A 25749-nucleotide genomic window follows, 5' to 3' on the forward strand; every position below is an offset into this window, starting at 1 on the left:
GAGTTCCGCCCACGTCAAAATCTGTTGAGCTTCAGCTAGAGCTGCTTTGCTGCAGGTTTCTATAAGCTACTGTGGTGGAATTGTCAGTCTGAACTCTCACTAATCTTGTATGCAACTGGTGCGCCCAGTGATGGATAGCCAATCGTACTGTCAGGAGTTCCAATATGATTCTGGGAATTTTGCTTTGGGCGGGACCATGGACCCTGTATGTACATGTTTCCCCCCCCCCAACCCTGTAGGCTGGCTAGGGTGATCTTTTGAGAGAGAGGACCTCCCTTCCCTCCGGAAGGGATGTTGGCTTGTGGGGAGCGCAAGTGTATCTAAGCGAGCGGCACCACCCCCAAGAAGGAAACCGTCACTCCCAATACCTCCATTGCCAAGAGTGCGGTAGGATGCTGGATGTAGGTTAGTTTGTTAACCTGATCTCTTATCCTAATCTGTTTGTCTAGTGGTAAGGTCACCCACTGTGTGAGGGTGTTGGATTTTAGACCCAGAAATGTCATCTGGCGGCTGAGGAGTAGACTGGACTTGTCCCAGTTGATGGTGTCGCCAAAGTCTTGGAGCAGTAGTATCATCTTCTGGAGATCTGCTCTGCAATGCTCCCTTATCCTGGACTTCAGAAGAAGATTGTCCAGGTAGGGTGTCACGGAGATTCCTTGAGGCCGTAAGGAGACTGCAGTCAACGCATTAGTTTGGTGAAGACCATAGGGGAGGGTGACAACTCAAGGGGAAGGGCCACAAACTGATAGGGAAGGTTCTTGAAGGCAATTCTCAGGAAGCGATGATGTCCTTGATGGCCAAAGACATCATCAGTAGTTCCGGTTCCATTCCTCGAATCACCAATTGTAAGGTCTGCATTTTGAGTCGTACAGAACATATGTGTTGGCTGAGGTAATTCAGGCCGAGGACTGGTCTGAATGATCCACCTCTCTTTGAAACCAGGAAGAGATTGGAGTAGAACCTAGAGAATTCCCCATTCCTCGAATCACCAATTGTAAGGTCTGCATTTTGAGTCGTACAGAACATATGTGTTGGCTGAGGTAATTCAGGCCGAGGACTGGTCTGAATGATCCACCTGTCTTTGAAACCAGGAAGAGATTGGAGTAGAACCTAGAGAATTCCCCAGACGGGGGGCACTGGCACAATTGCCCGTTCTGTTCCATTCGGGATATGCAGTTAAGAATGCTCGAGCTGTGGATGGAGTGGTGGGAACTCTGGACATCCAGAGTTTTCCGGGGGAATGGGCAGAGAGTCCAGATGCTAGCCTTCTGAAATAATTTAATTGACCCGATTGTCTGAAGAGTAGATGGGGAAGATTTTTATCAAGAATCACCAGGTATCTCCATTTCTCCATTCATCCTTCCTTCCGTTACATTAAGTCTTACAGTACGCTATGCTAAAATACAGCTCTATGATGTTCCCACCTCCAAACTTCATTAGGTGTTTTTGGGGTGATGTGTAGTGCAATTTCTCCTCCAAACATGGTGTATGCAATGACATCCAAAGAGTTCAATTATGGTCTCATCTGACCAGACTATAGTCTCCCAGAATTTCATTGAGCAAATGCTATGCAGCAAACTTTAAACAAGCTTCAACATGCTTTTTCTTCAGTAGTGGACTCCTGCACGGTGAGCATGCATACATGCCATGTAAGTTGAGTGCATTGCTTATGGTTTTCTTTGAAACAACTGTACCTGAAGCTCTCCATGACTGATCCTTGGCTCATGGGAAACTTTTCTGATTATATGGACTCCTCTGTCAGAATCTGCAAGGAGAACCTGACCAGTTTAGGGTGAAATTTAGGGTGTTCTTTCCACTTATGGATCATGGCCTCAATGGTGCTCACTGGAACAATCAGAAGTTTAGAAATATGTCTAACCAATGCCATCAGTATGTTTTGCAACAATAAGGTTGCAAAGGTCTTGAGAGCTCTTTGTTTTTAGCCACCAAGAGGTGCTTCTTGTATGATGCCTAGGTAATGAAAACCTTTTTATAGACCATCAATTAGGATTAAAGCATGGGATATTGATTTGCACTGATAGGGGGCAGGAGTGCTTTCTAAATACTGACAGATTTCAGCAGGTTTCTTGGCTTTCCATGCCTTTTTGAACCTCATTTTCTTCACGTGGTCAATATTTATGTGTCATTCCACTTTATAACACACGATTTATAAACGTATTTGTTTTGTTTTCTTTGTATAAGTGGAGTACTTGGGTTGTTATCAACGTCCGGTGTAAATTTCATGTTAATAGCCCCATAAGAAATAGATTTACTGAGAAAAGTGTTGATGTGTTCAATACTTATTTTCCCTGCTGTATTTTAAAAAAAAAAGTAAAGACAGACCTAAAAATGTATACAGAACATATATTTATTAAATCAAAAATTAAAAAATAAAAAAATTAACTGGTCTTACCTGTGCTTTGCAATGATGTTTGAACTGAGCTCTGTGATGGCAAGGTAGCACCCTGCACTGGTTTTTGCTTCTGAGCAACTGGACGGGCTGCCAAAAGGGCCTGCTTGCCAAGATCTATCAGTTCCTTTCCAAAAAAGGCTTCCTATATAAAAATGGTATTGTTTTAGAAGTAACATAAAAATAATTGAATTGGCATAAAAAGGGAGTAACTCAGTGTTTGTAATCCATGGTAACTCTGCGATAAAGATATTAAGCGCCAATATAAAACTTAAAATTCAGAGTTAACTGTATGGGAGGCATGAAAACCCATTTTATGTTAAAACAAAAGTTTGACCCCAAAGTGCTAGTACTGAAGAAGTCCAAACAACAATTCAACTGGGCTGGTTATTCTCAACATCAAACTGATTACAAGGAGTCTATACAGTTAGGTTAGGCTACAGTTACGAACAGCATCATAGGTGGATGGTGTTTTTTTGTCAACAGTTTATTCACCAGTGATTCTCTAATGTCTGAGAAACATTGACAAAAGTTGTAATTTACCTGTAGGAGCACATAGGGTTGATTTTTTCTAAAATGCACTACCATCTGTGATCTGGGCTAACTTAAAAACTACTAACTGATGGGCCCTCATAATGAATGTTAAGTACTAATTACATTTTTTACTTGACACGGACAAAGGCCAGGCTATTTTGCAAATAATATGCATAGCACTCTCTTATCAAAATTATAGAAAAAGTTCCATTCATCCACATTACTAGCCTTAATGGAAATCTGCCCCTGAACAGCATGCAACTTAGGTTGTCAATTTGAGCGAAGACAGTTGAATTGAATATCGGTAATGACAGAGAAGCAACTTTAAGGCATAGGTGTCATGTTTATACAGTTTCCAAACCCCAAATAACAGTATAGCATGTCAAAATAAAGATAATCTGTATTATTAACAGATATATTTATGGACAGTGTCTGACCTGAAGATATGCTGGAAACATATCCTCCAATTTGCTCTTTTTTCTGCCTCTTCGTTTCTTTTTGTCATCAGACTCTGTAATTCCTGTTTCTGGACAAGTTTCTGTAGGAGTCTCAGAAGGGGCAGTTACTTTAAAAACAAAAACAATAAAACATTTTATTATTTACTCTGCATAAGTAAGAAGATTCTCTGTACTTAAGTGACAGGCAGATGGAGTGATGGCTCTACTGCTCTCATGCATATTAGGTATATACATACCATCATCTTGATGAACATCTTGATTCTGGCTTTCTCTACAGGCCTCAAGAAATGCAGCATGTCCCTTCTTTGTCCTCGTATGAGTTTTTCTCTGCCTGATCATAAAACCTCCAATACCTGGGGGTGGGGGGGGGGAGGAAAGACCATTATGAGGACAATATGGTCATTAATTGCTTTGAAAAGCCCCAAGCACAAATAAATACATCTTTTTGCTTAAAGAAAATATCAACCTGGTCTGTAGGGTTTTCTTTTCTTTTTTTTAACATCCTCCACATCTTCCATGCATTTTACTGGTTCTGTTTCTGCACATGCTTCACGTTCTGGGCTACCCATTGCCTCAGTCTTTATATCACACTCCATGGGCTCCACATTGCAGTCTGGAATGAGATTATGGGAAGAAATAAATAGTTCTACATGGGTTTATAAAAAGTAACTGTGATAGCACTAGGTGTTTCATACTTCTGAACATTCATTAAGGAGGGAAAGACACCCAACTTACTGTCATCAGCTTTATGATCTTCACACTCAACTTCCCCTTCTTTCCGTTCCTCAGTCCCCATCGTTTCAGGGCAATCAATAAAAACCTCTCCTCCTGTGCATAACCGTGACCGCCTGGGCTTCTTTTTTTGAATTGGAGACAGAGAAAGACTTCGCAACACTGCCATGCCTGCATCAGTTAACCAAACCCCATCAAAACGGAAGTACTGGGGTTCTGCAAAAGAAGCAGCTGATAGTAAACAATGATAGTAAACAATGTTAGAAGAAAAAAAAAAAAAAAAAAGAGCGCCGCCAAAAGTTTCTGCTTAAAAAAATATTAAAAGGGCAGTTTACTTAATTACATTTTGATAAATAGTTCATTAAATATTTCAATTTCAAATTAAAAATAGGCAGCATAGAATGGCTGATAAATCAAAGAATATACAAAAAACAAACATTAAACATACTAAAAGCTAATCTAAACATCCCCTTATAATACAGGAATCACAAATTATAATACATATATATTTGTGTCAATTTACTTTCTTGTTGTTTCTTTGTTGTTTGTTCGGACTTAAAGGGGACCTGTCACCTTAATAAATAATTCCAAATCCTATGTAATGATGTCAGTCAAGCAAAATAAACTTCACTTTTAAAACTATTTAAAGTATTTAAATCTTGATTCTATTAGTCTTGGAATTTATAATCACATCACAGAGGCAGGAGCCATTTTGTGGAGACTTTTGTTAAGGCAAACTTTGCATCATGGAAAGATCTTGTTTATGTACCAGAATGGGTAGACTTGTACACCTTTTTATATCTGAGTTAAAGGTCCACTTTAAAGGACGTGCTGTGGATAAGCTTTGTAATAATGCATAACAGATACCCAATAACATTCTTTAGTTTAACTTCAAAGTCATCAACTAACAATAAACAGTGTAAGGTATAAAAATAGGTATAGGTTTACCTGGTTCCTTAAGCCTTGGACTTTCTGGAATGACAGCTGGAACTGATGAACAAAATATTTTTTTTTTAAAAAAAAAAAAAAAATGCACACATACACATAATAATTAAGATCCGTGCAATTACATTTAAAATAGATCAATTCTGTACCTGTGGCTGAACAGAACAGAACAAACCAAAGCAGGGAAAAAAACTGTTGCAGATATTAAACCAGTAACAAAAGCAGCAATCACGATAATTGCTTCCTTAATCAGTCATTATTGCCTTGCTAGCCATAAGCTTGGACATTCTTTTGGGTTTATTTAGATCTTACCAATGCCATCAGCAAAAAGTGCTTTATTGTTTTTAAATGGCAATGGTTTAATATAACAGAATGATCATCACTTACCCACTGGCTTAGGGATGAATGGCTGACATGATGAGCAGTCAAAACCCTCATCTGCAGCCTGTTCAACCTCTTCTTCTGTGAACAAATTTTCACACACGGCATGGAGCCACCTATGGGAAAACCAAGACAAAGGGTTCATGGAAAGTTTAAAGAAGGTTGCATCCATATTTTTCTTCAATTTGATATAGTCTTTACCTCTCGCAGTGACGACACTGGATAAGAAGATCTCCCTCCAAGTACTTAAGGTGACAAACAGGACAGTTTACAAGACTGGCACATGGCGCACAATGTGTGTAGTTATTTTGCCACTCTGAACGAAATCCAGGAGTGACTGCACCACACTGCATACAGCTCACACACCTTTAGGAAACACAGAAGGGAAGTCATAAGCTAACTAGACAATCTTTAAACATACATATTGCAGCTATAACATTTTTTTCAGAACAAGTAACACAACCATACCATTTTTTAGGGGAGCCAAATTGATCAGTTGAACTTGCTCTGCAACCTAAAAACTGGTCTACAACTAATAATACATGTAAGTTAAATTTAATTTCTGTTGAAGGAATAATCTGCACATTATATTTTTTTATTTTTAAAGGTAAACTTTATAATTTTAATTTTGTAACAAAACAAACAATAAACAGTAGTACTTGAAATTACATTTGTCTCTGGTTTTGTTTACTCAGTGGAAACAACAGGGAACACAACTTTATATGCTTTGGTATGTGATATCAATTTACAGATGCAACACTTCATACCCCATCCCCGGTTTCCATTGGCTCTGCTCCAGGTCCTGACTCCCACCAGGGACTCCATATTTTTTCAAATTTAGTTGCATTGCCTCTGGCTTCATAAGTAAGTTTAACTTTGGGTATTGTTTGGTTAATTAGGTTAATCAAGGAGTCTCTTGTGGGTGTGTTAGGCTCCATCCAATGCATTATTACACATTTTTTAGCATAAAAGAGTAGGACACGGAATCGCAATTTTGCATGTGTAGTAGGTAAAAAATGGTCCACTACTCCCAATAGACACACCATGGGGGAGAGTACTTGCGGGTAGTCTAGTGTGTTTGCTAGTGTGGCAATTATTTGCAACCAAAAGTCAGCTATTGCTGGGCATTCCCAGATCATGTGTAAGAAATTGGCCGTATTAGTCCTACACCTGGGGCAGGCTTCATCTTCTCTCTTACCCATTTTCTTTAGTTTTTGGGGGTTATGTAGAGCTGGTGGAAGACCCTGTATTGGATTAATCTGTCCAGTATTTCTATTAAGCTATTGTACATATTTCCAGCGGCTTCGTCCCAACCATCTTGGGTGAGCTCAGGAACATTTTATTGCCATTTCACCTGTGCTAGGTTAAATGGAGGGGGAACAGAGGTGAGCATGCTGCAATAGCTTCGATACCAGTTTATTGGGTAATTCCCCTGATAGGGATTCTTCCACTGCCAAGGTAGTTAGTGTGGGGGAAAGGTTACCAAATTGGGACTTAAAAGTTTGGCGAATTTGGAAATACCTAAATAATGGTACATTTAGCTTGAAGTACTTCATAGGTAAGGAAGGTTCCGCTCTGCAGGAGATCCCTAGATGTTTGATTCCTTGTTTTGGCCAATATAGAACGTTCTCCAGGTTTTCAAAATGGGGAAGGTGGGAGTTACCTCATAATGGAAGTTTGGGAGTAAGCATAATGGGGTCTTTTTTGAGGATTTTCATGGTTTGGGTCCAGGCTCTATATGGTGTGGTAATGGTGGGTGGGAGAGATCTGCACATTATTAAAAAGGATAGTGGGAACACCCCAACCAGCATTGGGACCCAATTTTTGGGTTCCAAATATGAACACAACCACTTGAATTGAAGTCGTAAGTAGAACAATTAAAGAAGAAATTAATAAACATAACTTTTTCAAGCATATTGATATAGAATTTAGATAAATATGTTGATATAAAATATTTAGATATAAAATGCCACAATCATAAAGACAAATTTCATGGGAGTTATTTTCCCCATATTAATTTCATAAGAAGCTGCTCTTTCTTGTCAGCATTTTAGTCACACAAAATTGGAGGAGTATTTCCTTTCGATCAGATTTGAATCTTTTGGATCCAATTCCAATTTCCTTTTTCCACATTAAATTATGCAACCCATTATCCCCTTTTACATGTAGACAATGCATAAGTTGCACTCTGTAGAGAAATAGCACAGTGTTTCCCATTACTCAAACCCTCCCATAGTCTGCCAAGCAATCGCCAGAAAAAGATTGTGAAAGAGCTGTAAGGCAATTACCACTGGAAGGCATTTTTAAAAGCACCAATAGATTATTTGCTTCTGACCAAGTAATATTGTGCAAAAAGATATTATTTTGCTGCCTATTTCATATTCGCTGTGCTTTCTGTTTATAGAAAAATTACAATGAACTTAAACACTGGTTCCATTTCAATTGAACACTAACCATCTGCATTTCCAGCCACCCTTGGGCACTGTATGTAGTGGTGGATCTAGGCAATACGTGTGGTAACTGATGTCACAGTCATCGCAGAGCAGTAAACGAGAAGGGTCTGTAGCTTTTCCACACACTTCACAAACAATACACTCCACACATCGCCAGCCTTTTAGAAGCATCACCTTGGTGATCTGTGAAGAGATAAATAATCCACCATTAAGGGCAACCTAGGGTTACATTATAAGCAAGAAAGGACAACTAACATAAAGAGTGTATGTACATCTCTGTGAGCAGAAGTCTTGAAAAACAAACACTCCTATAGTACAGTCATAAGATTTGGCTTCTTAAAAAAAAAAGGGAGCAGGGTGTTTTTTTTAGCTGTACGACAAGAAACACTAACAGCAGCAGAAATGAAGAGCAGACTCAAGAATATTGCTTGTATGATACAAGCATGATGAAAGGTAGCTGTGCCATAAGTCGAAAGTGGAATAAGAGAAGCAAATACATACAAAGCATAAAATGAAGTTAGCACCTGGATCTACTATGAGTATAGAAGGCATGTCTACCATTTATTAAGGTCTTTAGCCGATCTACAAAAACTTTATCTTTCAAGCTTTTAAAGGGCTGATTGTACTTCTAGCATACGTTTGTAAGAGATATGTGAATACCAGTTTAGGTAGAGGGGATAGCTTTATTACATTTCCATCAAAACTAACACTCCAGGAAAAAAGATATGCAAGTATGATTTAATCATGCTGACACATTACAGGCTTTTGCAGGAATGTCACTATAATGTACCAGCACTACTACTTTTCTGACAAACACGGTTTACTGAATGTTTTCGGCACACCGGCAGCACAAGTTGCATGGTCAGATATTAGATAAAATTCAAGTTTTCTGGCACTAAGTCTAAAATTAAACTGACTTTGTATCTGTATCAGGTTTCAATATGAGAATCAATTGCATCCATATCTGTTCTTACCTTGCTATTTACACAGTATGGATGATAACACTGAGAACACTGAGAACACGCTAGTAGATGCCCTTCTGAGCCTCGACCAAAGCTGCCACATACCACACACATGTCCTAGAGAACAAAAGGAATTAAAGTTCATTTTAAAGTGTAAATACATAAATAAAGTATAAAATATTTATATAGAAAAGCCTACCTGCATAAGCACAAACTTATCAGTGTTGGAAAAAAGCACAACTGTGTTCTGCATTGTATCATCTTCTTCCTCCTCCTCCTCCTCCTCCTCCTCTTTGCTGGGAGAGCTTTCCACATCTAGCACCTTACAAAAGAAGAACAAAAAAAACATAAAGCAAGCATGCATGGGCAAATAGGAAAGTGAACAAAGAATGATGGAACTCTATGGCAGAGCATTAGAAATGTTCCAGGTGACAAAAAGAGACATAAGTACATTAAGTGTTTCCTTATATGTTAAATATTTGCTTTTACATAATCCGTTATACAAGGGACACAGCTGACCCAATGTTGTTGCAGATTAGCTGTCTCGATCTATACCATATTTGAGATTCAGCAAATATGAATGTATGTACTGTTTAAATCCTTTTCTCTTCAGTTGTAAAGGGGACAAAATAATTCTCCCTTGATTGCCTGAAGGACTGTGCAACTCATGCAAGTCCTATGAGCTCCAGTCACAACTAGTGAATTAAAGGAACAGCAACACCAAAAGACAAAAGGCCTTTTTAAAGTAATTAAAATATAATGACTGTTGCCCTGAATTGGTTAACGTTAGGTCTTTGTTTTAGAAAAGAGGATTTTTGTACTCACAGTGAAATTTGTTTCTCTGTAGTCGAAAGGGGGAAAAAGGGACCTAAGGGGTTAAGTTCCACCCTCCAGGAGGCAGGCCACTTGTATTAATTAAGGGGGCATGCCACACCGGGCTTACTCCTGTACAGTGTCCCAACTAAGAACAAGAAAGCACCATGTATTCAACAATAACGAACAAACAGGCAGATCGGTAGTCTAGGTGGCTATCCTGGACATGACCAACAGGTCAATAGCTCGTCCTAAGAGTGGGAAGCCCTGTGTCCCCCTTTCGACTACAGAGAAACAGATTTAACTGTGAGTACAAAAATCCTGTTTTCTCTGTCGTCTTAGGGGGACACAGGGACTTAAGGGGACTTAAAAGTGGACCAGTCACCCAGAGACAAAAAGCTGTATAATAAAAGTCCTTTTCAAATTAAACATGAAATCCAATTTCTATTTTTTATTAAAGCAAACGTGTTTAAAAATACTCGCAGTCAATCAAATATTGTCTGCCCCTCCTCTATGCCTTAGGCAGACAATTACTTTCACTTTACATTCAGCACTTCCTAAACGTCAATGCTCTCCACACATTCCCCCTGTCTCTTCACCATTTAATTGTGTAACCAGGGCATGGGGATGGACATCGGGTCCCCCATTCTGGTGCACAAACAAAATTCTGAGATGATGCAAGGCTTGCCTTAATAACAGTGTCCACAAAATGGCTCCTGCCTGCTTGCCATTATTATGAGTTCACAAACTGAAGGAAACAAGATTCAAATAATTTCTATTGTGTAATTAAAAAATTTTGCTTGACTTATGTGATGAAATAGGATTTGAACGAAGAGTGACTGGGTTTGACGGAAGGACTTTGATCTTTCTAGATATCACCAAAGTGCTCTGACTATGTCTAGAGTGTGAAGTCGTCGTTCTTTGATATTTTTAGGATCTGGACACAAGGACAGTACCATGATATCTTGATTAATGTGGGAGGATGAAACTACCTCTGGTAGGAATGATGTAACAGTTTGTAGAACAGCCTTATCCTTAGGGAACACCAAGAAGAGAGGTTCACAGGATAATGCACTCAGATCAAACACTCTTCTGGTTGAAGAAATTCGCCACTAGGAATACTACTTTCCAGGTGAGCTGGTGTCAGAGATTGATTGCACTGGTTTTTCCTTCAGAATATGTGCCCAGTGGTTTAGAGCAAGTTTTACAGCTCGCAACTCTAGGATGTTGATTGGCAGTTTTGTCTCCTGAGAGGATAGATTGTTCCACGCTGCTCAACAGCCCTGTAGGCTGGCATCTGTTAATATTCCAAATAGCCCAAGGTTGTCTTGTGGACAAGTTGTTTGGTTGTAACAACCACTGGAGGGCCTCCCTCATTGTTTGAGAGAGGGTAAAGACTTGAAATGTTGGCACCCTTTTCCATGCGAATAGTATTGGAGAGGACGTAGGTGAATTTGTGAAAACGGGACAGCCTCGATAGTCGAGACCATCAGTCCTAGCACCTTCATTGCCATGAGAATTGTTGGCTTCTGCAGGGAGAGTGAATCTGATCTCTGATTTTGGACTGTTTCTCTTTTGTAAGTGTTACTAGCTGTGTGGTGGTGTTGAACTCTAGGCCCAGGAATTTCTTCTGGTAACTGGGTTGTAGGTTGGATTTCTTCCAGTTGATGGAAGGTGCCGCGTCAGTTACGGGCAAAGTGTTAGACTTTGATAGTCTAGAGCGCCAACTGCCGCAGTATTGGACTACTTGTTTACTAGGTCTTTAGGGAAGGGATTGGATTTCGAAGATTTCTTTGTAGCTTGGAATTTCCACTCCAGCGGGTTCCACTCTTCCTGTATTATTTCAGTTGTTTGTGCTGTGGAAAGCAAGCCATAGGGACTTGTGTTGTCTCTTGAACAACCCCGAACTCTCGCTTTGCGGTGTTGTTGTCTGTGAGATATTGAGAATTCGAAGTACCCCTTTGATGATTCCAGATTTATGCAGCCGAAAAGGGAGCTCCCCACCAACAGCAAGAGGCAGAAAAGGATATGCATTAGCTGCTTTAACATTACAGTCTTCGTAGTGCTAGCACCTAAAACCACAATTTACATTTTCATTTTTTTATGTAGTACGATTGGTCAGTACACAATTGTTGTAAATCCTGATCCTTTTAATTTGGCAATAAAAGGGATATTTTAACTGGTGATTAGGCAATCAGGAAATGGTTGAGAAGCTGTCTGAGCACAAACAAAAACCCTCAATTATGACAGTACAGATTTCCCAAACCTCTTCTTACCGGAAGAGTTTCTATGGAAGAGGCTGTAGATTTAAGTCGTGATCTTCCTCTACCTCGACTAGTTCCAGCACCACTTCCCCCACGGGGTCGCCTTCTTCCAGGAAAGCTGCTACTTCGACCCTTTGTTAAAAAGAAAAAACAAAGCAAATTGCTATCAAGCTAAGGACAGCATTTTTTTCTGCTTATGTCAAATATATAAATTCTCTCACCCAATGCCCATACAAGTCACTTACAGATTAAAACAAAAAGGATCTCTCATTTGCAGATATCAATGGGTCAGCCAATGCATGAATACTCACTTGTTTAACCCTTGATCGCCCTGGTGAGCTTTTTCGACGAGTCTTTTCTGCATCTAGTTTTCCCCCAGAGGGTTCATAGAGCAGAGAATCATCTGTCTCTGTTATAGAGTCATTGCACATGCGCAAGGATCCATCCTCTTTATGCAAACACATCTCCATAGAGAGGGACCCGCCCTCAGGGTCAGGGGAACCTAGTGCATCAGAGCCATGATAGCTACCTATGGTGTCCCCCTGGCTCAAATTAGAGATCTCATTTACAATGTCAGACTTTATAAGAACAGGTCTGCGTGGCCCTTGCTCTTTGCGAGTAGAGTAGCCCCCAATTGTATCTTGACAAAATGTACTGTCAGCATTTAACATCTCTGTATTAGGGTGGCAGGGAGGATCCTCAGACTCAACAGTCATTTCAGAGTCTGAAAGAGATAGTTGCTGAGAGCAGCTAGTTGTCTTCGAAGGACTCTGACAAGACTCACTAGCTAGATGAGTGGTGTCTGTAAGCCTTATGTCAGAGCCCTCAGTTACTGAGGCACATGCCTGGGATGCATCGGATACTAAAGGAGGAGAATCAGTCTTAATGTTGGAGTTAACAAGTACCGAACCAGTCACTTCCTTTTGCACCTCCTGAAACCCAGTCTCTGTATCTTCAGTTTCCATTTCTTCATCTTCCACAGTGACCAGCACAGGAGCCTCATCAAGTAAATCACAAGCATCAGACGCTGTTTCTAGAGGTGGTAGTTCAGCTTTCAAAGGGGGTGGGCTTTTTTCCCTTAACTGCTCTGTGACCACAGGAGGTGCCTCAGCAGCTTCATTGTCTGAAGTGGAAGGACCATCTTCTTCTGTTGTTACAAGATCTAGAGACATTAAAGAGGATTATATTAACATTATTACAGTTCTAGATTTTTTTTAACTAGTAGGATTACAAATCTGTAGTTGAATATGTGCCTATATGTTGCTGCAACAGAGAACTAAATTAATGCAATACACTGGCTCAATATAGTCTACTAGCTACATCAGTTTTAGGTAAGAGCAGCAACATCCATTGAATGTTGTTTTGCAGCACAGATTCCAATTTCTCTGGCTATTTTAATTGAATACTGTACCAATTCCCCAGCCAAACTTATACTATTAACCACATGGGCAACTTACATGCAAACAGTTTTTTGCCAATAGCTACACTCTGCATTTCAATAATGTTACAGAAAGGTGCATGTGTATAAATAAAGGACAAAAGACTACAGAACTGGAAAACTGTATAACTATATAATTAGGGGCATCCTCACTATTTTTGAAAATATATTTGCAGTAAAATATCCCTTTAACAGTTGCAAGCATAAGGCTCCTTTCAATTGAGAACTGGCAACAAAAAAACAGACTAAATCAAGATCTGTAAGATTTTTGTATCTGTAAACTGGCCAGATGATCCCAACAGGTAACTGGAAATTGGCCAGCTCACCAATCTGTTGGGTTGAAAAACTGTAGCGTATACAACACATTGCACCAGTAACATCAAAAAATGACATTTTTTTTTAAAGTAATAAAAATATAATGCAGTGTAAAACCGTTGTGTTTGCATCAGAAACACTATTGTTTATATAAATAAACTGTTGTGTAGCCATGGGGGCAGTCATTCAAAGGAGAAAAGGCTCAAGTTACACAGCAGATAACAGATAAGCTCTGTAGAACATAATGGTGTTATTGGTTATCCACTATTTATCCTGTGCCATATAGCCTATTTTCAATTTCTACCATTGCTACTCAGCAGCTTGTTTATATGAACTATACTAGTTTTTCTGAAGCAAACACATCAGTTTTACCAGCGCAGGGCAACACTACATGATATTTTCATTACTTTTAAACACTTTTGTTTTTTGGTGTTACTGTTCCTTTAAGTGAACAGTTGCTTCAGCTCTAACGACAATATAAATTTATTCACACTGTCTATGGCACGTAACATGGCATCAGTTTATTTACTATATAGAAAAGGCCCGTGTTTGTCCATCTTTAGTGTAAACTTCCCACCCTTCAGTAACTGACATTGTTTATTAAAATTTGCAACTCATTTGAGCAAACAGCAGCCAGAAGAGCTTTGAGTGCTCTTACTGTAACAGAATGCAGCGGAGCACTTAGAAAGTAAACAGATTACTATTACTTACCCTCCAGAGACATAGAATGTGATATAGGCTCCATCAGTGTTTCAGATGAAACTTTCTTCTGAAGGGGATCGAGATTCATCTCAGACATCCCTACAAACAAAGGACAATTGTAAACTTCTTGTCTTCTTTCCCCACCATAAATTATATGCAGCTATGTAGCCACAGTTCAGAAAAGGTTCACTATACCTAGTGGTTTGGCTTCACATTCAGACAGCTTCGTGTTTGAGATCTCACTGCCATTTTCCTGCAGCGACTGTTTATCAGTTAATGGGCAACCAGCACTGCATGGAGTAGAGTCATCAGCCTGTGCGCAAACTGTTTGATGGACACTGCGAATAAAAGGAAATCTGTAGCTAAACAGACATTCATATAAGATTTTTTTATATATATAATTGCCCCTTCTGTTCAATAACGAGTGAGGGAAACTCTACCAGAAAAGATAGACCCAACAAACAAAGGCACATGAAGGATTCTGAAAATCTCTCCAAATTTCCAAAGCATAGAGGGAGAATGTTGCAACGTAGTCCATACAAATACACAACAATGTTCACTTAAAACACATGCTGGATATCTGGGATGAAACTCCCTCACAAACAAAACAGAATTTTAAAATATGGTCTAAGTAGCTGCATAAAGAAACCCTTCCAATAGCACACCAAAAATGGTCCTTTTTTAATATAAAAATGTAATTATTATTTGACTTTTGATACGAGAAGCAGAGCCTGGACACAGACCAATTTGATAAAGTGCACTACAGTTCAATCTGCTGCTGCCAAATCAGTGACAGACCACAGGCAAGTTTCAGGCAAAGCACAGCTGAGCAAAAGGGTCAACAATTATTATATGTTAAAAAAACTGTTTTTACATAAAGTTTATATCCATTAATAAAGCACCTACAAAGAAGTTATTTTTGAGCAACAAACATACAGTCTTATATGAAAGGTTTTCTTTTTATAGTCGTGAAGAGAACCATGAAAGGCATTTGAGCTCTTCCTGTGTAACAACTAAATTGACTGTATTTGATACAGTTTATCAGTTATCTGTGTAAACTTGAGCCTTTTTGTCCTATTGGCTTGAAAAATATGGTAATACAGCTTATGTGGAAAACCACGGGTCACAAGCATCCTGAATAATAGATCCTATTGTAGCTACAAAGCTGTTGCTCAGAAAGAACCACAAATAATCTATCAAATTTTAACAGTTTAGCTACTACTTGCAACAGTGAGAAGAAGACAATTTAAAATAAAATTATACGTATATAAAAAGGAAAAAAGTTAACATATAGGAAGCAACTGAAAATAAACTATGTGTGGTGTATTATTTCATATCAAGTTTTGAAAAAGGTAACTACCCCTAAAGAAGGTTAATTCAGTACTTACTTGCTACAATTGGGACACTTCTCTTTTGGCAGAGAGTGACTACACAAGACACAAGTTTCTGCCTGATTCCTCTTCTCTTGGCATATTGAACACACTGAATAATTGTCGTACCACTGACTGCCGGGTTTCATCTGTGCTGTCCGAGAGCCACATAGGCGACAAACACGGCAGGTCTGAGTAATGCAAAGATAAGTACGTAGTAATGTGAAGGGTTTTTTTTAAAACACGACTTTTTACAATACTGTGACATTTCCCACTTTTTTTGAAGGTGGCAGAATTACAAATTCAGCAAGAGGCACAAACATGAGAAACAACAGATCTGAGAAGCACTATAAGTTATTAGAGAAAGCAACAATAGAATCACAATGCAATGTATTGAGCATTAAATTATGTCTGATAAATGGAGGCTCTCAAAGAGATACTGACATCAGAAATTTGTCTTTGCTTGTTATGTAAAATTAAAGCATGTGCCGATGCTTTTAATGACCTATCTTACCCTCATGTTAGAGTTCTGCAGTGGGTTGGGTACCCACGGAATATCCGCAAATTGTTCAGGACACGGCCGGAATATATTTACTCTCCCCATTGTGTTGGTGGCCTGCGGGTATCCTTTAATCAATTGCTTCACCCTTTAAACTGCACTGGGGTGTTGTAGGTGGGCAACACCTACAACACCCCAGTGCAGTTAAAGGGTGAAGCAATTGAAATTCTTTTTACAAAAAAAAAAACAAAACAATAGACATGTGATGCCACAATAGTCATGTGTGACGTCAATTCTGGTTGGCACGACGCTTACTGCGGGGGTGCATCAGTTGAAACTACATGGAGATATGTGGGAGTGGTAAGGCAGGTTGGGCTATAAAAAATAGATCCACACATGTCTCAAATTGTACCCCACCTCTCCACTGCACCTAAGTTATGTGCCTCTGTTTCTACTGCTAGTTCTGGCTCTATAGCCTACCATTCTTTAGGAACAAGCTAGTATTGGGAGCAGAATGCCCTTTTTTAGGTCAGGTTAAAAACTTGCAGTAATTAATATCATGTTTACACATCACTCCCAGCAAAAATGAACACTTTAGATCTCTTAATTCACAATAACAACAGATCGCACTCCAGTTAAAATTAAAATTATTTTTAACTTGCAAATGGGCAAAAAAATATTTCACGTTAAAGAAAAAAAAAAAAAAGCTCCATATTTGAATGACCTTTTATTAAATGCCTCATATTAAAATAATGTTTCTTAAGCAACATGATGTATCCTATTAGGTTCATATTTACCTTACACTTCCATGAGTCAGTGGGCAAGCACTCAATAGCTGGTTTCAAACAAAAGGTGTGATATCCCTTATCACATGCGTCACAAACAAGCATCATTGTGTCTTCCCCTGGCTGCCTGCAACAGGGTAACATATACAACATAAGACATTTAAAGCAGGTTTGACTTGCTCATCCATAAACTTAAATGTGTATCACCTGTTTTTGTATCAGTGCTTGCCAGGAGATAGAATACGGACATAATAAAACATATATACTACACTTACATTTAAAATTAAATTGTATATTGTGCGTATATAAACAAAAATATGCCAAAAACAAAAATTACTTTTTTTTAAATGTTTTAAATTAACTTAAAGATCATTCCATATTGCCAAACCACACTAAAAAGAAAATACATTTTTATCTATCTCACAATATATATATTAATTGGAAAATAAGATTTGAAGTTGAATAGTAGAGTGTGAATAAAATTAAAAGCAACAAAACAAGTTTTGCTGATTCTTCAGTTTTTTATAGCTGTGGATAAACGGTGCTGCATATTCTAGTAGCATGAAAAATATAGTTCTACAGGCAAATACATATATGCACGCACGTTGTGTGGGTTGAGAAAATCCCAACCACACCCAACCCCAACCTGCCCCCTACTAACCCACCGTTCCGCGCCCATAGTGATTTCCCACGAACGGGGTAGGACGGGTTAGTGTCTATAAATTTAGGGGCTGGAAGTGCTAGGTCGCGAACAAGGAGAGCAGGAGAAGAGCTCAACCCAGACCTCCAATTTTGTGCAGGAGCCGGCCCAAACCCGCCCGACCCGCAGGTTTCAGGCTGGCCCACTCATCACAAACATACATATGCACACAGACCCATATTTGAGGAAGACCTTGCAATAGTGTCACTTGATTCTAACAAGTTTTTTTTTCCATGCATGAGACATCCAATTCACTTTTCCTAGTCAGTTATTTTGATGTGACTGATCTGACAGAATATATGCAGAGACCGAGGTGCCGAGAAACCTTGAACACATACCTTTGCGGTACCAGGTGCTGTACTGAAGGAACCACACCTGTTTCAGGGTCAAGTAATCCAGTCAAAGCAGCACACCGTAGATTTGCACAAACGTGAAATTTATTGAATCAAAACATTTCAAACAGGGCAACGTTTCGGGCCACCCGGCCCTTTCTCAAGGCTTGATTAAAGGCCCGGGTGGCCCAAAACGTTGCCCTGTTTGAAATGTTTTGATAAAATCTACGGTGTGCTGCTGATAACTGCTTTGACTGATCTGACAGAACATAACCTATTGCAAAATGTATTGTACAAGGAAACACAAGGGATAATCCTTATTTTAGGTCATCTTTGAGGTATTAAGCACCTGCCTCAAACTTAAGGGAAATGACACAGGGGGCAACCTGTCGCCTGATATTTGTCACGGCTACAAAATGCCAGAAAATACCCTGCCATGGCGAATAGGGATGCACTGAATCCAGGATTCGATTCAGCCTTTTTCAGCAGGATTCGGCCGAATCCTTCTGCCCGGCCGAACCCTAGGCGGGAGGAAAATCTTGTGACTTTGTCACAAACCGAAGTAAAAAATGTTTTCCCCTTCCCACCACTAATTTGCATATATGCAAATTAGGATTTGGTTCGGTATTCGCCGAATCTTTCGCAATGGATTCGGGGGTTCGGCCAAATCCGAAGAAGTGGACTCGGTGCATCCCTACTGGAGAATGGCCTTTGCTAAAACACATAAATTGCTCAAGAATGCCTTTGTATGCATTCGTATTTCAAGCACCCTAAAGCTAAAAGTACACCACCAGCCAAGTAAAAAAAAGGTCACATAATCAAGCTTCATATAATCTTAGTTACCTGCAGGTTTGGCACACTTTACATTCAGGGCATTGCCAGCCTGAGCGTTTTAGTGGCGAGACTGTGATTTCCAGACAGGCGCCATGATAGTGCAGCCCGCAGCTGGTGCAGAAGAGGAGGTCTATGAGGTCACCAGGCTTGTCGCACAGCACACAACGGGAGTCATCTAAGGAAACAAGCAGGACTACTTAGCTTTAATAGAGGCACAGTATCAGCCATTGTTATAAATTGCTTATTTTTTTGTGCACTCAATCTCTTACTACGATTTGCAAACAAGCTTCTGTTCAGAAAAAGAACCCCCCCCCCCCCAAAAAAAACAACTATATATGTTAGACAAACCCATTGAAACAGCTTCTTTAAGATGTTCTGTGCACAGCAGTTTTAAGGTCTTCATGGACTGGAAGGATCCACTCGCAGCTGCGCAGGGAAAATGGTACCGGCGCAAACACCCTGTCGAGTGGCACTGAATGGTAGCACCCATTCGATTACAGTATTCACATTTCTATAGGGAGAGAAAACACAATTACAGCAGGTCTACTCATGAAAGTAAACATATCCACAGTATGGCAAACGCTGACCTGTGATATCCCTGAGTATACAGCTTTGTCCACATTGATCAGTCCAGTCCCTTCAACACTTGTTACTCCTGCTGACCAGGATGCACACCAGTGATGAGCCCAACAGTGTCCTGTGCAAAAGCATCATAATGTTATACTCTGCAACAGATGGCTTTTCTCTTTATAAAAAAATTATAGTGTAGAAACATTTTATTAAACCATATTTTACCTGTAGGTTCAAAGAGCTGTGCAGGTGACACACCCTCTTCAAAGCCAATTATAGAGGGGTCTGAAATCTGTGTGGAAGTTTCTTGCACCTGAATGGGGCCAGGAATCGGCACTGGGTGGTCTGTTGAAGGGTTAAAACGCAGAAGTTCCCGCTGGCCCTGAGGGCTCCACTCTCCACAGTTGCAAAGAGCACAGCTCCTGTTTTTGGAACTAAGCAGAACAAGGAAGTGAGTAAACACAGTTCCATAATCATAAATCCCAGAAGACTATAAACAACCAACCAACCACTGAAAGGGGTTGTTCACCTTCCAAACACGTTTAGTTGTTTTCAAATTGTTCACCAGAAATAAAGGCTTTTTTCAATGGATTTGCATGTTTTATTTTTTACTGTTTTTTCCAAAATGCAAGTTTAAAACTTAAAGGGGAACTGCACACAAACATAACTGAAGCTTTTTTAAAAGTAAACATAACAATTTCAAGCAACTTTGCAATATACATCAATTAAATGATTAATGGTTTGGAATAGTTCCCTAAGCCTAGCCCCCTGCTCTCCTGCTGTTCTGTCGGACTACTTCACTGAGCTGGCTGACTACTGTTACTTTGTATCAACAGCAAACTGTCCTTATGGTGAGGGCACACGCTGCTATTTCGGGAGATTAGTCGCCCAGCGACAAATTGCTTCTTCTTTGGGCGACTTATCTCTCCGAACTGCCAGTTGGATTGCTTTGGCTTTCTGAAGTCGCCCCAAAGTTGCCTCATGAGGAAACTTCGGACGACTTCAGAAAGCTGAAGCGATCCTCCTGCCATCCTGCCAGCGATTTACATTCTAGCAGGCGGAAGGCAGTTCAGGGAGATTAGTTGCCCGAAGAAGAACCAATTTGTCGCTGGGCGACTAATCTCCTGAAATAGCAGCGTGTGCGGTGGCCCTTAGCATGCATCCTCCAAACCCCACAATTCCCTGCACACGTGATTGCAATAAGGAACGGAACATCACAGTGCAATGCATTGTGGGTTATTTAGTTCCTGCATGCCGTCTATAAACTGTGAAGTTGTTACAATTTGTAACATCAGTGTTTAGTCCCACCTTCCCTGCCAGGATTTCAAAAGATGCAAAAAGAAAGAACTGTTAAACAGCTGGATTTCAGCATAGACAATGGAATTTATTCATACATTTTGAAGAAACAGGTAACTGTGATGGGTATATTATTGAAAGCAGGAGTTCCCCTTTAATGAGACTGTCTCTGGTGTTTCAGTCTGGCAGCTCAGTAATTTCAGGGCATATTCTGTTACAATTTGCTAAATTTAATTGCTACATTAGTCTATACATTCCTCAGCAGCATCTGTGGAATATTAGCACCAATTGTATCAATTCTAACAGCTGCTTTTAATGAAACTCAGGGATTCCACTCAGCAGGGCCAAAGATAAGAAATGCATCAATTAAAAGTATCAATTTAAGTGAAAAATTCAGCTTTAAAGTGGTGGTTCAGTGTTTGGAAGGTGAACAACCCCATTTAAAATTTCAGTATTAGAAAAACGATCATACAGAAAATAATTGAAAAAAAGTCTACTTCTGGTGAACTATCTGAAAACAACTGAACAAAAAATGTTGGAAGGTGAACAACTCGCATGGATATTTAGACAGTAGTGAGGTGCGAAAGCTGGTATAGCTCGGAAGTTATTTTTTGATATTTTTCTTTTAACGGTCAGGCAAGGATTTAGTGCAGTCACAAAAAGAATAACAGCCTAACCAATATTCTAGGCAAACTGCACCATCATTTTTAACTTTAGACCTAACTATATAATTCTTCTCATTGCTGAAAGATTCCAGGAAAGTCTCTCCTTAACAAATTAAATAGATTATTTAGATGATAATAGTTATAATATTCCAGGTATTACATGAGAAACAGTCATTGTCAATCATTCTTAGCTACAAGGCTTAAGCCCACTGGGAGACCTTCTGGTACACTGGCAAGGCAGTCAAACCTCGACTACCACCATCTCAGCCATATGGGAACGCCCATAAAAAGCTGTTTGAAGGCAACCAAAATAATAGCACTTTTTGGTAGGTCTTCTAAAGCACCACACCTGTCAGAGTGTGTTTCTGTTTTACGAGTTGGTTTATATACTAATATCTGAGCTGGATTTTTGGGGACGATTTATTTTGGAGGAGGTAGGTCTTATTTATTGAAAGCTCACTAAAAATGTTAAAGGTGACATACAGCATAAGTGAAACCCCTCTTTTAATGGCCCATTACTGGCGCTTCCTATAGATCTGCTACTGCGCCTGTCCATGTTTCAAATGAGGAGTGGGGTTTCCTAACAGTGCCTGCCAAAAGCAAAATAAAAGAGGAATATCCAATCACAGCGCTGCAGTCGCACAAGTAAGAACAGGCTTCAGTTTCCTATTAGGTCAGCCTAGCTTCTGATTGATTCCTACCCTACAGTGCAGTGTGTAGCCAGCATTCCTGCACAACCTGGGAAAGGAGGCAGCAGAAAATTAGGAGGGGGACTAGTAGGGTTTTTGCAGAAATCTTCAATAAATCAAACCCAAACACTATTTTTTTTAAGCACAGTGTTTCTATATTTATGTATACTGCACTGGTGCATTTATGTTTTTCACACAATAGGTCTCCTTTAATGTCAGTACCTGATGCATGGTGGGACTAAAGGAGCCTCATCCACGTCAGTTGGATTTGATTGCGCAGGGTTAATGGGCTCACCCCCTTCTGCTTCACAGGCCCCATCAGAAGCATTTTCATCAGCTAATATAGAAGAAGAAACAGGATGATCAAAACATTAGTGGAGGCATTATTCAGTAGTTCTCTTACACAACAGTATTTAAAGGACCAGCAACGTCAATTTTTTTTAAATATGCGATTTTAAAGTTAAATATGTCTTGGTGTTTTTTGTTCATTATATACAAACGAATCTTTAAAGAGAGAGACGAAAATATTCGTCTTTACAGATTATTTGTTGGCTGCTGGCATGTTGCATCTCAAACAGGGGTACATCTTATTGTGCACAATAAATATAGCAGAGGAGGCCTGAGTGAATATTGCATATGGATGCAAGTTAATTCATTAGCACATGCAATTTTAATATTCAGCGTTCTAAAACTTGCAACTTTTCTTTTTCTTTTTATGATCTTTTTGCATAAACAAACTTTTTGCACAAGATAAAGGACACAGTTGCGAGCGGTTCGAAGGCTTGTTAACCCAGCAAGTGTATGAACGTACCAGATGCTTCAGATTCCTTGTCCTCGCTGGATGCCTTTTGTTCATCCATTCCTGTTCCAAATCTGTGATCCTCCCGTGCCGGGAGACCTGTCAAAAACAGCCATAGCAAGAGTCAGAAACACTAGCAACGATTTTTATAAAATTACATTTTCATGCATTCTTCACTTTTGACTGTGGATGTCACATACAGTGCTTTATTGATGATGTGGTATTTTAAAGGGGCAGTGTCTTATATAGCCTAAATGTATTTTGAAATATTTCCTAAATAGGGAATACATGAGAAGTGAAACTACTCCATGTTCTTGGTACTTGCATGGTGGATAATAAGAATATCAATGCACAGATTAACCCCCTGCATATACATGTAAAGCAAACTAGTCACAACCAAGGTGTGAAAAGTTGTTTTACACAGCTCAGAGTCTCTACTTTTAACAGATTTGTACACTACAGGTGAGGTAGTAATCCTGAAAGCAAAACAATACTCTGTTACATACTATATGCATTAGGTTTAATTAAAGAATGTATTACCAGCATATGTCTTTATTTTAACTCATGTTGGGAAAAACATGTGTATATAGGTGTATCCTGCCTCTTTAAAAATAAACCATGTCCAAAAACAAGAAGATGCAAAGGATTACAAAGAGGTAATGGATTAGAAACAAGCATCACATGTGTCCTACAGATATCAGTTCAGAGTGGTTTTAATTTACAGTGGTTATATGAACACTCTTGACTGTCACATGAAGGTACAATACTATACATAGTAACATTTAGCAAAGACAAATAAAGTGGTTGGATACCACTTCAAAGGTTCAGTTAAATGGTTGATAACTGCATGAGTCTTCAAGGGTATACAGTACGCTGGAAATGTCAACAGGACATAGGATTACACTGCCTGCACCAATTTGAACCATTTGAATGGTATGGGATCTACAACAGGCATGCTCAGGATTTGGGAGTTTTCCAGATTAGGGTTATTTCTGCAACCATAAAGCTAATAAATACCATACAGTAGATCCTGCAACCGTTCTGGCCCTGCATCTGTATGGTAGTTTCCCAAGAGGGGGTATCATTAAAAGTAGGTATGGGATCAGTTATCCAGAAAGCTACAGGAAAGCCATTTCCCATAGACAATTTTAATTAAAAAAAATGTTTTTTTTAAATGATTTACCTTTTTCTCTAACCAAAAAAAAAAAATAGCTGCCTGCACTGGACCCCATTTAAAATTGAATTAATCCATACTGGAGGCAAAATAATCCTATTAGTTTTATTTAATATTTAATTTTTTTTTAGGAGACAAAGGAATTGTTCACCTTGAAATTAACGTTTAGTAAGATGTAGGCAGTAATATTCTGAGACAATTAGCATTTGGTTTTAATTTTTTATTATGTGTGGTTGAGTTATTTAGCTTTTCATTCAGTAGCTCTCCAGTTTGTGGTTTCAGCAATCTGGTTACCATTTAAATAAGAGACTGGATAATAAAAAGTAGCAATAATAGTACATTTGTAGCCTTAGAGTATTTGTTAGATGGGGTCAGTGACCTCCATTTGAAAAGTTGGAAAAAGTTGGAAAGAGTCAGAAGAAGGCGGCAAATAAAAAAATTATAAAAAAGACCAATGAAGACCAATTGAAAAGTTTCTTAGAATTGGCCATTCTATAACATACAAAGGAGGTTATGTAATAAAAGTCAATACGTTTGCCCAGGAGCAGTAACCCATAGTAACCAATCAGAAGGCAGAATTTACTGGTAAGCTGTTAAAAAAAAAACCATCTTATTAGTTTCTATATGTTACTGCTCCTGGGCAAGCTTAGTGCATTTTAATACATATGGGGGTAAAAGTTAACTTAACGGTGAACCACCACTTTGAGGTAGGGAGATCCAAATTACAGAGAGCTCCTTTATACAGAAAACCCCATGTCCTATGCATTCTGGATAACAGGTTGCAAATGTTTGCTCTGCCTGGAGCAGGCACCACAATCAACCAATCCATTTTTCGAATGTAGTGGACATATTAGGCATAGGGAAAAGAAAACAAAGCACTTTTAGAACATAGTAGTGTAATGCTCTGTCATTTGTGACAGCAGGCTTAAAGGCAATATGAATTCAAAGCACAGCTACTACAGAATGTACTGTAATACATAAATGTAACTGTAATACAAAAATGATTTGCTTGTATTTCACAGGAACTTTTCTACAAGTCATATAAATCTGTTACTTTACTACTAAAGTCAATGATACTTCAAACATCAAGTGTCCAAATGTTCTAGAAGTGCAAAGACTATATGCAATACTATAATAATATAAAGGGTGTAGGGGCAGACTTGAAAATTGTTCTCTTCCTTACACATACATGCAGGTGATCAGAATACTGAAACACGCTCTTGTTTATAAACAAAGGATCCCATCAGAGTGACTGAATCTTGGAGGAAATGACAGGGATGTCCACCCAAAACTTGTTTTATATAACAGAGAATCCCAAACAACTTTGCAATGCACATTAACATTTGGTAATCATTTCAATGTCAGTCAGTAATATCCAATGTTGCGTGCACTTTCACGGCAGACAGAGGTGGTTTTAAAAGGCTTTATTTCCCCAACAGATGATCTAACGCGTTTCGTGTGTCATCACACGTCATAGGCAATGAGTATGTGTGATGCCTATGAGTGAAAAGTGAAAGTGCGCGCAACATTGGATAATATGGACCAACGTGTCTCCCAAAGCTGCTGGTTCGGGGCACTGCACCTGGACCATGGACGTCAAGCGGTGAGTGACCTGCATATACTGAATGC

The 25749-nt window shown here is 39.2% G+C and overlaps 1 protein-coding gene across 6 annotated transcripts in view; it reads right to left on the reverse strand.

The window, feature by feature from the left end:
* Window positions 1-25749, reverse strand: part of kmt2d.L (lysine methyltransferase 2D L homeolog) — a 99348-nt gene that overhangs the window by 59966 nt on the left and 13633 nt on the right. For 5 of the 6 annotated variants that reach the window (XM_041582489.1, XM_018247369.2, XM_018247368.2 and 2 more), the window contains exons 2-24: window positions 22959-23045; window positions 22370-22484; window positions 19723-19931; window positions 19515-19624; window positions 19276-19438; window positions 18937-19102; window positions 17074-17188; window positions 15796-15968; window positions 14603-14745; window positions 14417-14506; window positions 12264-13114; window positions 11965-12084; window positions 9075-9197; window positions 8888-8992; window positions 7915-8096; window positions 5662-5826; window positions 5467-5576; window positions 5083-5124; window positions 4138-4365; window positions 3869-4015; window positions 3639-3755; window positions 3382-3509; window positions 2414-2555 (exon numbers count right to left, since the gene is read on the reverse strand). In XM_041582489.1, the coding sequence (XP_041438423.1) occupies window positions 2414-2555; window positions 3382-3509; window positions 3639-3755; window positions 3869-4015; window positions 4138-4365; window positions 5083-5124; window positions 5467-5576; window positions 5662-5826; window positions 7915-8096; window positions 8888-8992; window positions 9075-9197; window positions 11965-12084; window positions 12264-13114; window positions 14417-14506; window positions 14603-14745; window positions 15796-15968; window positions 17074-17188; window positions 18937-19102; window positions 19276-19438; window positions 19515-19624; window positions 19723-19931; window positions 22370-22484; window positions 22959-23007 (3793 nt within the window). In that variant the 5' untranslated portion in view covers window positions 23008-23045. The remainder of the gene's footprint in view (window positions 1-2413; window positions 2556-3381; window positions 3510-3638; window positions 3756-3868; window positions 4016-4137; window positions 4366-5082; window positions 5125-5466; window positions 5577-5661; window positions 5827-7914; window positions 8097-8887; window positions 8993-9074; window positions 9198-11964; window positions 12085-12263; window positions 13115-14416; window positions 14507-14602; window positions 14746-15795; window positions 15969-17073; window positions 17189-18936; window positions 19103-19275; window positions 19439-19514; window positions 19625-19722; window positions 19932-22369; window positions 22485-22958; window positions 23046-25749) is intronic. The other variant, XM_018247370.2, reaches the window with a different exon arrangement.

Source organism: Xenopus laevis, chromosome 2L (genome assembly GCF_017654675.1).
Source record: "Xenopus laevis strain J_2021 chromosome 2L, Xenopus_laevis_v10.1, whole genome shotgun sequence".
In the NCBI taxonomy this organism is placed as follows: domain Eukaryota; kingdom Metazoa; phylum Chordata; class Amphibia; order Anura; family Pipidae; genus Xenopus; species Xenopus laevis.